The following is an 18854-nucleotide window of genomic DNA, read 5'->3' as shown; positions in this document are numbered from 1 at the left end:
AGAGGGTCAGTACACTGTCTCCTTGATGATGTTGGTGGACATGGTGTGGTTGCTGGAGATACTGTTAGAGTGCCTGGTGAGGACACGGGTTTGCTTCCTGTGGTGGCAGGGCAGGTACAGGCGACGGAAAGTAGAGAAAAATACCTGCCGGTATTTGTCGGAGACCAGATTATAAAGGACTGGGTTGACAACAGAGCTAACATAGAACAGCACATTGGTCACCATGTAGAAGTAGTGGTAGAAGTCGTATAGACTACTGCAGAGAGGAAAACAGGAGAAGAGGTCAATACCACTTATATTAGACGTGTCTTGTATTTTTGACATCTTTATTAATTCTATAGCAATTAACCCCCCCCCCCCCCCCCAAAAAAAAAAGAAGGATTTAATGATTGCACCATTGTTTGATTAAACCATTATCAATACACAAAACTAAATTTCGGAATTAATTTTACTACTATATGTACAGCTAAATCAGACACATATTCCTTACTAAAACAGCACTAAAACACACAGGTCTGGATTTTATCAACATTTGAACTTAAAGTATTAAATCAGGGAGTGAGTGGTTTACACAACATTAGAATTTTGACAGTTGTCATGCCTGGCCTAATCCAACCTATTCCAAGCCCTTCCCAACATCCTGGTCTTGACTACTGTGTTGCATACAGTAGTTCTAGGGTCAGGAATCATAGGCCTGGATTCCATCATCTTTGCTCTTAATTGTATATGACAATGAAATACTAGTGTTAGTTTTGATGATGACGACGATGATGATGTTGATGATGATGGTGACGACGATGATGATGGCAGTCAGATGATAACGGTGTTATGAGCTCAACATTCTTTGTGTTGTGGCAAAAAATTTTACTTTTACACATCACACCTCCCTACCTCTCAAATCTGCTGCATCAGTCACATTACTTTTACAACCATAGATCAACCAATTTTATCACCATGGTCATCCCCAAAGCCTCAACAATGTTTGGCCATAATTCCTTTCATTTGACTAGAACACCCTACAATCTTTATCAGACTTTTACGAAACATATTTACTCATAACTGCACATGCTCCCCATTTCAACTGCTGACTGCCTTTTTCGGTACCTAATTATATGCAATTTTCTGTGTCCTTTTATTTTTTTGTTTAATCTCTGTAAATGTAATATCATAATACACTTTTTATTATTATTACCATAGAACATACTGTGTGTAATAACTGGGGAACCATTTTACAGAGACATTTGGATGTAACTGCATACACTCTGCCGACACTGATAGAGCTTTACATCTTAATTAAATCAAGCATGAGTCTGTTTAAAAGCGTAGTCCTACCCATGGCAATTGCCTCTGAGTGATGGCCCTAATTGCAGAAGGAGGGCTTTCAGAGGTTGGGGGCCTCTACGCTTCATCAAACCAATATTGACATCTCATTCTAAAGGCTTACATTAGCTCCCAGTCCATAGTAATATATATGCGAACCAACTGCTAATTGAGCAAACTAGTAAGCTTCAGTAGATGTACAGTATTCTTTTTGTAAGGGTTGTTTGTGTCGGCCAACACATTTCATCCTTTTAATAGCCAATTGTTTATTTAGTAAACAGAGAGCTTAATTACTAGCGGCTATACATTGTTAAATCTCCAAATGCTATCTTTAGATTGAGAAATATACAAGTGAGAAAAGCAATCTGATAAGTAGCATGAGGAACATCACTCACTCTGTCCACTCGGTGACATAGCAGTACATGAGGCGTCGGGCATGGTAGGGTAGCCAGCACACCACAAAGGCAAGGACCACAGCACCTGTCAGAGGGAAGAGATAAGAAAACAGATAGGATAGCACCGGCAGAGGGAACATGGGAAGGAAGTAATAATGACGTGAGGAGGAAGAAAGGAAGGGAATATGGTAGGGAAGAATAGTGATATCAGTGCCTTGGAAGTAATTGCCTGCTCAACCCACTTCAGCATAGTCATTCTACAAATGACAAGAGAAGGAAAAGGCAGTGGACAACTTTATTCTATTTCAAGCGCCTATATTCTCTTTAGAGATGTTATTTACCATTATATTATTTTTGTATGGTCTATATATTATACATAGAGATGTTCCATGTTATAATGTGAATGTTATTAAATAACGATAAATATCAGTACCCCTGTGGCCCTCCTGGGCCAGGATTGAGTAGTCCTGTCATAGGATATTGATCTGGCAGAACTGAGTGTTACTGTGGAGGGTTTACATGGTGATGGAGAGCATGCCTTGTCTCACTTGAAGTCGTTGCCATTTAGTCAATACTCTTTGAAAGCCATCCTTCAAGGCACCGCCATTCCTTGTTATTGACAATGGAAGTCTGAAGATGAAAGGGAGTGTCACTCCCAAGAGCATCATCAAACACCAATGTTTTTGTGAGCATGAACGTGAGGGGCTTAAAGATCTCTTGGCTAAATCTTAATTTGCTTGTTGAGTCATGCTATGTAAAAAATGCCTCTCATTGTCTTTTGTCGCATACCCCTCACATTCACCGAACCCATGGAAAATATATTCTGTATTCTTACCCATGCTCTTACTCACAAGAAAAACAATTTATCATAAATATACATTTGGAATAAATGTGGTAACAAACAAGAAATATGAATACATGATCAATCTGTAACTGATGATCAGTGAAGCGGGGATTGCTTTGTATAGATATGTCTCTGATTATGGATGAGTCCAATCCTTCAAAAGGTTGAATAATTTCATACTGTCGCAAGCTGGGTGAGATCCTGCATCAGAGCAGTCTGAATTATCAGCCGTGTTTGCGTCATATTTACTGATAAGTGTGTTTACATTGTCTCCAGGTTTTCTCATGCCAGCTGGGACATCAACTGAATGCCTGAAGCAATTACCGCCAAGCCGGAAGTGGAGCGTTCCTACAATAACAATGCTGTTATCGTCAGATATTAACAATCTGTGATTATTGCAGCTCCCTGATATATGGAATATGAGGAAAATGCCAGCAGTTTCATTGATTCATTGTTTTTGGGGCTGGTTTTTGGAAAGTGACTCACTGTAACACCTTGCCAATGGGTTCTGTGACTGCAATTTGCAGTGCTGGTCTAAAAGTAGTCATAAGCTTTCAGAGTGAGAAGAAGACTAATAGGGATTGTACAACACCTTTACTTGTACAAAATTCTCTGAAGGGGAAAGGAGTGTGAGACAGGCTCTCTTTGACAATAAATTGTATAAAAGAAAATGAATGATCATCCACAGTCTGAGCCCTGGAACAGTCCAGTCAGTGGAGGCAGAGGGGAGGAGAAGCTCAACACTTCCGCATTGTCGATTTTTGAGCTGAGTAACATTATTCACTTTCTTATGACCTCCGCTTGTTGTGTACGCCATGTTGTGAAAAGCACTTTATAATTATTATGAAACACATCTTGAGGACATGGTTGTTTGGGTCTGACAAAAGATGATTTTATAAATAATTATTCTTTTTTAACCCGGAAGGCAAGAGGGTTGGTTTAAAAGTTATCTTCACAGTATAGGCTGTGGGTTAGGTACTATGTATAATTCATTTCTGCCTTTATATTTATATTTGGATTTGGAAAGTCCTCAGAGAGGTCCCTGGCTTATCATCTCCTGACGGGGTAAGGGCTCTTCAGACTGTATTCCCATGTGTATACTGATTCTCCATAGAAGAGTGTACAGCCACAAAATCCTGACATAGATTATACCATTCATATCACAGTGAATATCACTCTTCCAGCAGACAAGCTGCATAGCAAATACCTGACATTGCTTTAGTGGAATAAAATGGAATGAGTGGAGCTAGTATCTTCCACATCAGGAACAGTGGTGTGCTCGACTCTGAGGGAAAATGTAAGGCGGGGGCAGAGTAATGCTTAGCTCACTGCTCATTTTCTTTCTCAAGCCTACACACGCAAGCTATTTGATCACAGTTTCAAAGAGAGAGATATGAGAGAGAATTATGCAAATTAATTATCACCGGGCGGAACTTATTTGCGTTTTGGATTGTCTCATTTAAGAACATTGGCAATAGCAATTAATGCATGACAACTTGCAATGATAACTTCAAGTAAATATTAATAAAAAAAACAGGGTAGATTAGCGATACATGTGTAATCTGGAATGCAGTTGACCCATGCACATGTTTGAAATGATGACAATTTTCAATTAAAATACAATCCCGTTAACAGAACGACATTATGGTCTCTTTGAGAACTCTTACTTTGGGTGCAAATTTGATGAAATTTCATTAAAAAACAACAATAACAAAGAATCTTTTATTTTTAGTATTTAGTTTAAAATTCCATTTTAGCATCCAAAAGCCTATTTTTACTTTCTTAAATCTGTTCTTGATGTTCCATCTTGGTTTTGGCACCAAGAACAGCAGCAGAAGAAAGCCTTTAACCAGCCAGCGACCAATGGGTTCACTGGAGACCAATATGATAAAATAAGCAAACATTTCTCACTTTTAGTTTTTAGTGAGATTTAAAGGCAAAAAAATGTATGAATATTACAGGCAGCTATATGTGTTTACATGAGTGTATGGGAAGCGCTGTGTGTATATGTGTTCCTGTGTTCTGTCCTGTGTTAGTTTATCATTGTATATTATCATTATTCTTGTAATTTATTATTTTTCATATTCATGTCTGGTGTTCTGTTTATATTCATTAGTCTCTGCACTCGTCTTCCCCTGTGATGTCTAAGTCTGAATGTTTACTAGCCCAGTCACTCCCCTGTCTGCATGCCCCACTATTCGGGTGTTTACGGTAGTTCCGGGGTTCAACCTTCCTTCCAATCTTGCATTCCTTACTTCCTGCTTTCTCTCCGTTTCATGTTTGTACATAGCACTAATATACTAATCCCAACTAACATAGAATTTGTACAGTACTAATTATACTAACACACTAATATGTTTGTCAAACTAACAAACTAACATTCACTAGTTTTGGGTATTTGTAATTTAAATCACTTAACTAACTTACTAACGCGTCTCCAGTTTCAATTCTGTTCTGTAACTGCGCCTCCCTATTCTATCACTGATTACCTTCTTAGTTTCAACGAAGTATTCGCACCTGTCTCTCTGTGTCTCTGCACCTCCTGATTCTCTGCAATTGTCGACTCCCTAGTCCGGAGCTGTTTGTATTACATGTGTCTTTGTGAATCCAGTCCGCGTTTTTGTTTCCCCCCTTGTTATTGTGCTATTACCCTTTCATGTGTCTCACCTGATGTTTATTTGTTAGACCGCCCTCACTCCCATGCCCCGCCTAGTTTGTCTCATTCCCCTGTGTATTTATATCTGTCCTTTTCAGATGCACCCTGCTAGTTCGTTTTGTCCTTTTTTCTGAGTCCCGAGCCCTTTATGCCTTCCCCCAGTTCTAGCCTCCTTGCTTCCTTGCCCTTGTTCCTGAGTCCTTGCCTTTGTATATCTGGATTTCCTGTTTTGACCCCTGCCTGCTTCCCTGGACTCTTCTTTGCGTGTTGTGGATATCTGTACCTCTGCCTTGTTGGGACTGACCCCCTGGTTTTTGACCCTGGCCTGTTTTTTGACTCCGCTCTATCTGCCCCTGCTGTTGCAATTAAATCTGCCTTTTTTCCCCTTCACCCCTGTCTGCTTTTGGTTCCTCTGTTCCCCCCGGCGTAACAATATGAGAATGAGGCTCCACTCACGTAGGACCATGACCCCATGCTGCAGAGACTGGGCCCGGTTGGGCTCCACGCTGACGCTCAGCATGGTGGGATTTCCCCCGATGATGCACACGTGGCTGTCCTGCGCAGCCTGCCGGAACATGCGCAGCAGCTGGCTCGCGATGATGCCGTTCAGGGCGGAGATGGCTACCATGGGAACCACGAAGGACAAGAAGGCATTTATCTAGGGCATAGCAGGTAGAGGTCAGAGTGACAGGGGGAAAATTTTAAGAAGAGAAGACACTTATCAACTGCAGCTTTTGAAGGTGGGTTTTCCATTTTTAAACAAGAATAGATCAAACATTAAATCTGAAAAGTGAATATAACAAGGTTAAAGAAGAAATAAAATTGATTATCAAAAAAGGACCAAGGGAGAGGACAGTTAATCTGAAATGTGACGTACACATACCCTCACTGAACACTTTATTAGGAACACCTGTACACTTACTTATTCATGCGATTATCTAATCAGCTAATTGTGTGGCAGCAGTGCAATGCATAAAATCCAATACAGGTCAGAAGCTTCAGTTAATGTTCACATCGACCATCGGCCATCAAGTGACTATAACTGTGGAATGATTGTTGGTGGCAGACAGAGTAGTTTGAGTATCTCAGAAACCGCTGATCTCTTGGGATTTTCACACACGCACAACAGCTTGCTGAGAATGGTGTGAAAACACCAGAATCTCTGAACACACAAACCTCTAAGTGGATGTGATACAGCAGCAGAAGACTTAATATGTCTAAAATAAGTCAACATGATTTCCAAAAGAAAGTAAAAGAAAATAATAAATCCTAAACAACAGTATTATCAACCCTGAGGCACTGTAGTCTCAAGTTGGTTGCTATTGATTTAGCAAATTATAACAACTTGCAGAACAATGCATGCATTTGAAATAACCTAAAAAAAAATAATAATAATACATAACCAGCAGGTGCAGCCATACAATAATATTGTAAGACTACTGTACCGGCATTAGACTGCAGTACAGCATCTGCACAGCGCTAGAGTCATTACACCTACATGCCACACTATTAGTATACCTTTTGTAAGAAATCAGTCTCTGATGCCAATATGTCTTCTGGGCACACATTCCCAGGATCGTATCAGTATTATAATCAGTAGGTAAAATGTAGAATAGCAGCAGGGAGTGAGAGATCAGGTGTTACTCAAGCCAACAGACATACTTCCTATTATGTGTATTGAACATGTGTCCTAATCAAAGCTTGGAATGGGATAAAAAGTAATCTGGGTTAAGTCTGACTCTTTAGCGACTTCGTATACCTTTAGTGCATTTCTGACAATTGCTGTTCCTGTAAATAGACACAATTTTCATCTTTACAGGAAACACTTTACAGCATCAGGATAATACGTTGATATTATAAGAATAATATGCTTGTACAATTACAACTTGTGGGGAAAAATGCCACTTGTGTCAATCTCACCACCTACATTTAGGGAACCCAGATCAATTGACAATGCGGCTTGCTGGGGTGCCAGCATGCTAGTTTACATTTTCTCTGGAACCTCTCAGTCTCTATCGGTTGCACCTCATTCATAAATGATGGCTCAAATATTTAAGGTTTGGCAATTTAGTAGCAAAGGTGGAAAATCCACGCTCAGAAAGTAAACAAACTCCCCAGTATTTTGTTCCAATCACATGTATTAGCTAATTGGCTAATACATTCTTCAGCAGGAGGTAGAACTAATTCGTGAAACCAGCTGGCTGAGATCATGGGTGAAAGAAACTTTCACTTTCTCTGGTCTCTTCTGTTAATAACTAAACAGAGTTTCAAATTGTAGGCAGCCTGGATAACAACCAAGTACAGTATGCAGCCAGACAGGCAGTGTAGTAGCTGCAAGCTGTGTCTAAAATACACCACTCTGGCCCAGGGAGTACAGAGCTTGCCATTTTCAATTGAGAAGGAAAGAAGTACTGACACTATATAAAACAAGTATTTATATTAATAATTGTGAATAAACCTTGGAGTTTGCGGCATGAAGTGTATTTACACGACAACAGCAATTGTAAAGGTAGCGTGGCATTATAAACTTAAATATTTAATTTAAAAAATGTCCTATATTGCACACAAACTGTCTGGGCCAGTCAAAAACATACTCTGAAACTGAACTACTCCTTTAAAGAAAGTGAACTACACCTTTAAGGCTAACTGGGCTGGCTATGTAACATCCATGAATTTTAAAAAGGTCTTACTTTGCATTTTTGTGGGCGAATTTGCTTATCCTTTGATCATGCATTATCTCGGTTTAGAACATTGTTTTTCATTAAGTGTGTTGACAATCCATTGGCTCTCAGTTGCATTAGATTGACAAGTGTCTATGACTAAAATGTAGATATAATCCTCTCCATAATGATGATCTTTTATCCTCCCCCATGATGCATACACATGCAGACACATGCACATGCATACACGTGATGCAAACACTCATACTGCACATATAAAATAAATGTAGCTGCAGTTACCTTTTTTCTTCTAGTTCACTTATATCCAGTTAATTTTCCCCCATTATACATTTTTATCTTCACAATTCATGCTGATCAAGACTTTGGAATAGTTAGCTGCATTTAGAGATGCATGATTAGTCCTGGCTAATACAACCTCTCAGACAGATTGATTTTGTGATGGATAATAATGGCATGCATGCCAGAGAATGAGGATTTACCATTTACCATATTAATTAGCTTCAGGTTTTTCATATGTATGCTCTGTACTGAAAAAATTGTGCATATTCATAAATCTTGGTGCAGGCTTGTGAAACTTTTCCGAAGGTAAGTATATTGAAAGGATTTTCAGTTAAATCTGATTAAGAATAAATATTTACCTGAAACAAATATGTAGTGAATACGTATTTCAATTGAAATATTAATTTATATATTAAGCGTATATATTACAGTTTTCCAAACACAAGATTTCAAATATAATTAACATTTATTTTGCCACAAATCCATGTTTAAATATACATATTTTGCAAATAAATATTAACTGTTGGGTTCCAAATTCAATATTTAGCCTATATCTTAAATCTTAAATTTAATTAATATTAATTTTTTATCACAAATCTTACTTAAATGCTAAATATTTAGCCAAAAATAAATATTTATATATCCTAAATTAATTCTGTTCTAAATTAAATATTTATTTTATATCTGAAATATTACAAATTTAATTGCAATCCTTATAGAGCCTTGTTATTTCCCACCTAATTGCACCTTCTGACATGAATTTCTTTACTTCCACAATATGGCTGACATGGGTTACAATGAACATAAAGAAATGTGTTAGTATTACTACAATCATCGTCAAGAGTTATTCCCCACAACATATATTAGTATTTACTAGTATTTACAGTACAAGTTCATATATTGTAATCTAGGCTTTACAACAGTCTGTTTTTCTGCATTTGCCAAGCTGTATTTTCTATTGATATTGTTCACATGACCTCAGTCTCAAATGATTTTTGAATAGTAATTTTTTTTTTTTTTTTATGCCACTCACCTCACTCTAAAAAATGATGGCATTTTTTGTAAACACATTGCTGGGTTGATATACTGGGTCATAAGTTTCATTTACTGGGTAACTTGTTGATTTTCAGAAGAAATTCCCCTTACTCTGTGGCTGGGTTTTCTGGAACCAAGCTGGTGGGTCGTTCTTGCCACCTCTGTCGTTTCAGTGCCTCAAGCTAGACAGGTTCACCAAATGGTTAGTCTAACACTACAACCAAACACCCAAATACGGACTAATCTTTTAATCTTTTAAAAAGATGAATATCATTTGTATGATTTTAGTCTTTACTGTCATGAGCCTACATTATTTGTATTATTTCAATATGAGTCATTGTCTATGAAGTCTAGGCTATGTGACGATGTTTGGTGAATGCTCATGTTACTTGAATAGAGAATGAATTTGTTTTCTGAAAACTAAATAGACAGTTAAGAAATATTAATACTAATACTAATTAAGTTCAGCCTAGCTCCTATGGTGCTTTAACATTTACCTGAGGAACAGCACCCTAACGAGTAACAACTGTCCCATGTCAGAACAGTCTGTCAAATTAAAGCATCATCGGCTGTGGGGATAATGAGCTAAACGTTTTTGAAAACAATATTGTACACTCACGTTTGCTAATGAAAAATGGTAATCAGAACTACTGTATTGATATTTTAACTTCTCAAGAACAGAATAGCCTGTGAGACTCGTCAAGGAATTTTACTTCCACGGTTTCATTAAAATGCATTTACAAGCAATGTTACTTGTGAGCTTTTGTATTGTGGGTTTGTGTAGCTATGTGTATCATATGTCACCTAGCAATCTACTTTATTTTCACTCAATACATGGGTCAAATTATCAACTGAACAGTCTGGGTTAAAACTGTTTTAACCCAGTTGCTGGGTAAAATCAACCCAGTGTGTGTTCCATCCCACATTTGCCCAGCAGTGTGTTTAAAAACTATTCAGTTTGGGTTATCTTCAACCCAGCCATTTTTAGAGTGTATCAGTTGTGCTACTGTAAATGAGGCCATAACATTTTCTCACCAGCCTCAATTACGGACAGCAATGAAAGTGTTCTATTATCTATCGTGTACACTTTAATAATAAGGCAGCTGAATGTAGGTAATTCTGAAACAATATTTCCATATTTGCAAAGACTGAGCACCCCTGGCATATTTAAAGGCCAAAATGTTCTTAAAGCATACCTTTTTTCAGTATAGTCAGTCTCCTGCAGGTATTTACGTACATCAGACTCTGCTTCAGAAAAGGTATATTGGCTCCCCCACAAGGACCACAATGATCAATTAAACCAAATATTTAAGTCTGATTGTGCATTCATATATGAGGATATGTCATAAATTAAGTATTATGAAATAAACTTGAGTATTGCTCAGAGTTCAAGGGGCCATGCAATCATTCTTCTAGTTATTAACAAGAGATGACATTGATAGCTAAGCGGTCATTTTCATTACCAGGAATATAAAGACATACAAATCTGAACAATCAGTCAAAGTGAAGTGTAAGGTTTTCATCAAAGCTTAATCAAGCACATTGTTGATTTGAAATAATTCCTCTTATTATCCTCTTAAGTATTGCCCTTTTTTTTGGCACAAGCTTTAAATGGTTTCTATTCTTGAACCTGTTAAACTACAGGCATAATCTTGGTCTTTCTCAAAAGTAATCCTTGGGGTTTGTTTTCCAAGAGTCACAATTACTGTACATATTCCTAAAGTTACAGAAGCCTGAACACCGTGAAAGAGAGAGAGCTTTTATTCTCACTGAAAACATATTCTGTTTTGAATGGATACAGATTATTCTGGCTGGCGCGGTTAGAAACGCAATGGAGCCACAGCCACTGAAAAAATGACATTTTAAATTTGATAAAATAACACCAGAAAATGTCTAAGCCGGTGTCCAAAAAGGACAATTGGAGACTTCAAAAAGACGCATGGAAACTAAATGATATGATGGGTCTCATGCGGCATAAAATACTGCATCTAATCTATACAAATCTTGTATCCCTCACCTGTCACCCTCCCCCACCTCTCTGTCTCAACCTCCCTCTTATTCTGCTCTCCTCAGACAGCAACAGGCTGAGAAGATAATAAAAAATAAGCATAAAAATGACAATAATAACATTTTTTATAATAATATATTCACTGAGGTCCATTGATTGAAGTTTTTGTAAAATTCCACAAATACATTCCACAATTTCACATGCTATTTACAGTATTATTCAAAAGCAGCCTGGCTCCTTATTTATAAGCTTAGTGAATAATACTAAAATATTTTGAGAATGTACAGTGGGGAGCAAATCATTTGGCGACCCCTAGTTTAACTGTCTGTTAGAATGAATCTGTATGTGATTGAAAGCAAACATGAAGTCTAAATGGTACAGAGGTAAACATGAGACCTTTCTGCTACAAAGACTCTCTCTTCAAACTACCTATTTCCTCTGTCAGAAACATTATTAGAAAATGTAAAATAAATGGAACAGTTGAAGTCAAGGCAAGGTCTGGAAGACCAAGAAAGATTTCAGATAGAATGGCCTTAGAACTGATGAGAAATGCTCCCATCAATTATTGCAAATGAGCTGCAAAAAAGAGTAGCAAACACAGGTCTAGCTGTTCACAGGACAACAATACAACATACTTGGCAGAAAGAACAACCTCAAAACAAAATTAAGTGTCTGAAGTATGCAAAGCCTTTTGGAACAATGTGATTTGGACTGGCAAAACCAAAATTGACCTTTTTGGCCACTACCAAAGAAGGTATGTTTGGAGAAAAAATGGTGAAGCCTTTGTAGAGAAGACACCTTGCCAACTGTGGAAAATGGAGGTGGATCCATTATGCTTTGGGGTTGTGTGGCAGCTGGGGGCACTGTTAATATGGTATGAGTGGAAGGAAGAATGGATTCCACCAAATATTAAGAAATTCTAGAGGCTAATATTCAAAGGTCAGTCCAGACATTTAAGTTGAAGAGAGGTTGGGTATTATTGGGAGGTGAGAGAATTGAAAACGCTTACAGTTTACAAGCTGTTTTTACAAGCTGTTAAGCTGAATGATTGTTGTCTCAGAAACTGCTGATCTCCTGGGATTTTCATGCACACTAGTCGCTAGAGTTAGCAAAGAGTAAAGAAAAAAAATCCAGTGAGCAGCAGTTCTGCAGACAGAAACACCTTGTTAATGAGAGACGTCAGAGACGAATGGCCAGACTGGTCAAAGGTGGCAAATAACCACACATTACAACAGTGGTATACAGAAGAGTATCTCTGAACACACAACACATCATAACTCTTCGGTGGATAGGCTACAGAAGTAGAAGTCTATAAACTAAGTCTAATAAATACCTAATAAAGTGTTCACTGAGTCTGTGTATATGCATATATGTTTTAAGTTGCTCTCTCATCACCATGTAGTTGATCTTAACTGAAAATGGACCTGTTGCGATCACATCACCTCTCATGCAGCAACAACAGTACACAACCAGATCCAATGGCACAATCCTTTAGTACACCTGACTATTGAGTTATCAATTATATTATTGTGCCTCCTAATGAAACCTTGAAACTATTGCTCCTCTTGTCCTCGAACATGGTGACTCTATGATTGGACAGGGCTCCTGTGTTACTGCTTGTCTTCAGCCCTTCTGCACATACAAGTCTCAGGAATAGGACTGGATCTGGTCACTATGGTGACACTAAGCCAATCTTTCGGCTATTCCCTCATTACATACTTACATTTATCGCAATCCATCTCATTTACTGTAATTGCTGACTGTAATTTACTTCACTAAAAAAATCAATGTATTCAGTGTGAACTTATACATGTAAAAACATGAATTTAAACACTTGTCTTTTGTCATCACTCACTCTCTCCTCTTCATGAATTACCAAGCAGTCAGAAAACACAGATAAATCTCTATATACATACTTTTCTCTGTAAAGCTGCTTTGTGACAAAGGCCCTTTGTAAAAAGCGCTATACAAATAAACATTGATTGATTGATTGATATATCAAGGGGCTGCATGTGCTGAACAGCAGAGGGCAATGACTGGCTCAAAATATTTTATTATTGCATTTAACATACATACTTACCCAAAAAAAGTGTGGAGTGCAAAAGCAACAGTATTTGTATGCACTGTTATCCAGTACAAAATTTTACCATTTTTTATAGCCATTTATATAATACTTTTTGTGAATAATACGTAGGAAAATATAAAGTCATCAATACCTTGCACAGAACTGCCAGCTGTAATTGCCTACCACTGCCTCACTCAGGAGCCTTTGCACTGACTTGACAATGAGCCACCTGAATTAGATGAGCAAAAGGTTTCCTGTCCAAAGGAATAGGAGCCAGCACCACCTGCAAACCAAAACCTTTCCATACCCCTGGAGGATGTCCGCATGGGGCTGTCAATTACTGCAGCCTGCGAGGATCTTCCACTTGAGCCATTTTAGCTGCCATTAATACTTTCACACACAGTTACGTAATCTCTACTGCCACCTCTACTGAATACATAAATTATGTAGACTAAAGAATGGGATGCCCGGTGAATAAATGAATAGAGTTATGCAAATACAATGAGGACCTAGATAGATGCCAGAAAAAAAGTTCCAAAAGAAGTGTGGGGGTAAACAGCCAGATATATTTATTATCTATGAGTGTGAATTCCCCTGCCCCAATCATCATCTGCAATTTACAGGGCCAGCTTTTGTTGTAAGTCATACAATTGTCACAATCTTGCTCCAATCTCACCCTTTTTATGACCTACCACAAAAGTTTGAGAATTCAATTGTTTATTTTGACAAAGGTAATCATATCACAATGTTTTTGCTTTGTGTGCTTTTTCATAATAATAAATACATTGAATCAGTTGTGCACTTCCTAGCGCTTTGTTTTAAAGGCCAATCCACAACTGAAGGTAAACAACACTCATTTTTGCCTGCATAAAGACTATATGGTCAGTAGTGGTGAGATATGTAGATAATAACTTTCATGAATGCCCGTTTCGGTAATGTCATGATCTGCAATAAAGTAATTTGTGTCAAGATCGGGGACATTTGGCACTGTACAAATTTGGTGTCAAATATTTTTTTGTATTTTGATCTGCTTTTTTTTTTAATCAGATGAAACCATAGTATGCAAAGATACATTAATATGGTATGGGCTGAGAAACCATGGCTATGTGTCTTTCCAGAATGCCATGCTGGTGTTTGTTCACCAGAGAATGTTCTTGTTATAGCTTTTTGTCCATTTACTATACTCAAGGGACACAGGGCTTCTGATCCTGCACAGAGACTTCATATGTATGCAATGGTACAATGTATAGCTTCATAGAGCCTTCATAACAGGAAACAGCTACAGGCATCCAGCTGTGAAAGTTACTTTGGAAGTGTGCCAATAATAGGAAGAGACATTGCGATGCTGGATGGCTGCATGCTGCCTTGTGGTCTCATCAAAATGGCAAGGGTTTGAAAATGTGCCTCTTCAACTCACGAACAAAGCTGTACAATGACATTAGTAGAAGATGCAGGTTGCCTCAGAATTTCAGCAGGGACAGAGAGCACACCTGGGGTAGGGCTTATGTTTTAGCCACATCCATTTGAAGATAGCTAAATAGTTGCAAAGGAGACAGCAAGTGCAAGAAATACAGTCTCCATTGCAAGTTGTAAACCAGCCTATTAAATAAACAAGGTTATACATACCTACTCTGATGAGCAATAAACAACAGGAAAGGGCCTATAAACGATGTGTTGTGCATATTTAATTGAGTCACTGTAATCCTCAATACCTGGTGCTACTACGTAACAGCACTATTATTGCATCATTGCCATAATACGGAACACTCAGTGAATAAAAACACACAAAATATCTTCCTCCACTCAGTCACAAGCTATCTTGACAACATCTGCCTTCCTTGGCATGCCATAGATGTTCATGTAGTGACTACATCAACTGGGCAAGTATATTAGGGGTGATGAATTCTCATTAGCCATAAAGAGGCCAATTCCCAACATACTCACAGGTAATTTATTCCTCTTAAACCAACCTGCAAATGTACCCCAGGTGCACGACCGTCTCTAGTCATGAAATTACCATTATTGAGTTGGACACACCTAAATTCTCCACCACCTGAGTCAGTGCTACACTTTTCATTTCCGCCTGGAGCTGAAAAAAATACCTAAGCTATCATCATTACACAGATAAGAGCACACACATTGTCATCATCTCGACAACCTGGCTATTTCAACTGAAAGCACAGAAAGATATTGAAATGCTAAATCACGCAATTGATCGATGAAGAATGCTTTGTGTCCCTTTGCATCCTTATATGTGTGTGTGTATGTGTGTGCATGCTTGTGTGTGTGTGTGTGTGTGTGTGTGTATGTGCATGAATGTGTTACCGGAGGGTTTGTGTATTTCTGTTGTCTGATGAAGAGATGGCAGTTACTTTGTCCTTGACTTAACACATGACTAACACATTTAACCTGGTGCAAAGGGAAAATGCAGTTAGACAAAATCTGGGGCCAAGAGCTTGCACGATACAAATCTGACTGTACCTGGTGTGTTGAATTCCTACAGGCAGCAACAAAATGCTTTAATACTTAAATTGCTGTACTGAATATGAGCTAATAGGGGTGACATGACTCAGGCAGTAAGAGCAGTCGTCTGGCAGTCGGAGGGTTGCCGGTTCGATCCCCCGCCCGGGCTGTGTCGAAGTGTCTCTGAGCAAGACACCTAAACCTAACCCCCAAATGCTCCTGACAAGCTGGTCGGTGCCTTGCATGGCAGCCAATCACCGTCGGTGAGTGAGTGTGTGTATGAATGGGTGAATGAGAAGCATCAATTGTACAGCGCTTTGGATAAAGGCGCTACATAAATGCCAACCATTTACCATTTAATAATTTGTATGTTCTATATGAAGTCAGAACAGAGAAAATGCAGGTTACTGTGAGTGCAGTCTGATTGTTGAAGTAGAACAGTGACTATTCAGATATATTTTAAGTTTATAATATGCAGTTGTGCAGTACTGGCTGTTTATAAGTTGGGCCACCAGCTTGTCTCCACCATGTGATCTGCAGGGATTTAAACTTGTATTTCAATGCTTTTCCTCCAGGGGACGGCACAGTCAAGTGACTAATCATACAATTGAGTTTCTAATTCAGACATAAAAACAATGAGGTGATCTAATATGGGGAGAGTCAGGAAGGAAAGTGAACATGGATGGAAGTTTAAATGCTGAAAAAGGCTTATCCTCACTCCTGGTACTGGAGAGCCACAGGTGTCACTTGTAAAAACATTGCTGCCAATAATCATCTGTGCTTAATTAGTGGCAATTACATTATCAATGTAGATCACTGAGGTTGTGCAAATGGGAGAAGGGGCTTGACAAAGAGGCTATCACGACCTCTAGCAGGCGGAGGCCTCAAGGACCATGTAATAAAAAAAAGAGACATGATGATGCAAGACACTATGAATAATGGTTGACCGGTTGTCAATTATCTGATGTGCTTAGTATTTTGCTAGTGCAACTGATATAATGGCAAGTCGAATGATTGTAATGACATATAATTGGATATCCAGAAGTGAGACTTCAATTATCTATTTCAATGTGCACTTACAAACAGTAGCCAACCATGCATAAGGCTAAAAGCGTCTCAGAGGAAATAAGTGTGGTAATAAGAATTACGTCAGAGGCTTCCACAGCACATTTGTCAAAGTGCTTTCAGATATAGGTCTAATTACTCCTATATGTCCAACCTTACAAGCAATAAACATTGTTGAACAAGTTTAATAAAATCCATAGCACATTTGTCATTATAGATTAATTTAATGAATTGAGCTTGGTTTCCTGCTTCCAACTAACAGATGATGTCAATAAGTAGTAGCAGCGGAAGCAACCATATGTATCATGACAGTCATCTCATAATCACAGTTTTCTGCTAATTACAATGGAGCTCCGCTGCTCTTACATGCTTAGGACATGCAACATAGCTTACAGTGTTACCTTGTTGGTGAAATATGTGTTAAATGGAAGGTTTACCAGGCATAACAATTTAAATAATTGTTTAATTACACAAATTACAATTTTTATTCTTCACAATATGTATGATGTTTAAAATGTATGATGTTTTTCCCATCGATATAAGTCATTTCTGTCACAGAGCAATTTTCAGTTGCATGTTAATTTGTTTTGTAGTATCAGAGTGGGTTTATATGTAAAATATTAAAGATCTGAACTGTATATTATGGTGCCAGTTACAGCAATACTCTAAACGTTTCCAAACGGTGCCACTCTAACACCCACCTGCAGTACGATCTTGGTCGTTACGGGGGACACGATGCTGGTGCAGATCTTCTCACTTCCGGCGTTTTGCTGACCCATAGTGAAGAGCATCGGTGTGGCCAGAAGGAACGATGCTACCCACATGCCGCTGATCAGCTTCTTGGTGCGGCTGCGAGACATGATACTCTTAGCTTTGAACGGGTGGCAAATAGCCATGTAGCGTTCGACGCTGAGGCTGGCAATGTTGAGCACAGTGGCGTAAGAGCAACCGTCTCTTAGGAAATAGTAGCCTCTACAGACCGCTTCTCCGAATGCCCAGGGATGGTGGACCCAAATGAAGTTATACAGCTCGATAGGCATGCACAAAACGAGAATTAGGAGGTCGGATACTGCGAGACTGGCAAGGTGATAGTGCACAGTGCTCTGCAGGTTCTGTAAAGACTTCTTCATGAGTGAAGTGTATAGTGTTATAGAGTTCCCCACACATCCTATCACAAAGAGTGCGATGTATATCACGGTGACCACGACTTTGGAGTAGATATCCGTGTTCACGTCCAGGTCCAGGTTATTTTCCAGCTGAGAGTCAGTACCGTTATCGTATGGCAGCATGGACTGGTTCCCAGATGCCAGGAGTTTTTGCGCTAAAATGCGAAAGTAAAATAACTTGCGCGCACTTAGTGTGGAATTCTCATCCATTTTTTTTCAGAAGCTAAACGTATAAACCCGGGAGATAAAATTCTGAAGAAACTATACAATGTTTCATGGGCGCTTCCGAAGCTCTAGAAAGGAGAGCTGCTGTGCGTAAAATTGCAAGAGAAAACGGAGCAGGAGCGGTGTCTTCCCTGTCCGTCAGTTTCGCAGTTTCTGCTTTTGGTAGAGTAGTTGCGCTGCATTTGTATTGGGCATAGAGGAGGAGTATTGGACCCAGGATACAGAGCACGCTCACAGATACGTTGAATAACGGGTTTTTATGGGAAATTTGGCATTCACATTTTGGGCTTTATGTATGGGCTAAGTGGCTATTGCTCGCTCATTTTCGATATAGGGAGAATTCTAAATAGTGTGGCATGTGTTTTTATGAGAAATCAGGGGTTGTGTGTCTGATTAATTATTGACGGTACTATATTATTTGTGGAAAAAATGTCGACGTATTTCGGAACGCTTGCACTGATAATTTTTTATGGTTCAGTGTAAATACATATATCTATATATATATTATTATTTTTAAACTGAGGCTTTGAAATGTATGTTTTTAATGCATGTCTCGTAATTCCCCCCCTCGCTCTCTCTCTCTCTCTCTCTCTCTCTCTCTCTCTCTCTCTCTCTCTCTCTCTCTCTCTCTCTCTCGGAAAAGAGAGCGCCA

General features: G+C 38.7%; 1 protein-coding gene across 1 annotated transcript; it reads right to left on the bottom strand.

The window, feature by feature from the left end:
* Positions 1-6: 6 nt before the first annotated feature.
* Positions 7-18187, bottom strand: ntsr1 (neurotensin receptor 1 (high affinity)). The gene is made up of 4 exons (XM_061256526.1): positions 17513-18187; positions 5672-5873; positions 1716-1800; positions 7-256 (listed from the first exon to the last, which is right to left on the bottom strand). The coding sequence occupies exons 1-4, from the start codon at positions 18185-18187 to the stop codon at positions 7-9; spliced, it is 1212 nt and encodes a 403-aa protein (XP_061112510.1).
* Positions 18188-18854: the final 667 nt, after the last annotated feature.

The sequence above is a fragment of the Conger conger genome, chromosome 10 (assembly GCF_963514075.1).
Source record: "Conger conger chromosome 10, fConCon1.1, whole genome shotgun sequence".
Classification (NCBI taxonomy): Eukaryota; Metazoa; Chordata; class Actinopteri; order Anguilliformes; family Congridae; genus Conger; species Conger conger.
Note: the sequence above shows the minus strand (reverse complement) of the source record. Positions and strands in the feature narration are given on the sequence as shown.

Coding starts and splice junctions, on each gene's coding strand:
- ntsr1 (XM_061256526.1), bottom strand. CDS start 18,187: ATGGATGAGAATTCCACACTAAGTGCGCGCAAGTTATTTTACTTTCGC. Junction 1,801..5,671: donor GCATGGGGTCATGGTCCTAC/GTGAGTGGAGCC, acceptor TCCCTCTGACAG/GTGCTGTGGTCCTTGCCTTT. Junction 257..1,715: donor TATGTCACCGAGTGGACAGA/GTGAGTGATGTT, acceptor TCCTCTCTGCAG/TAGTCTATACGACTTCTACC.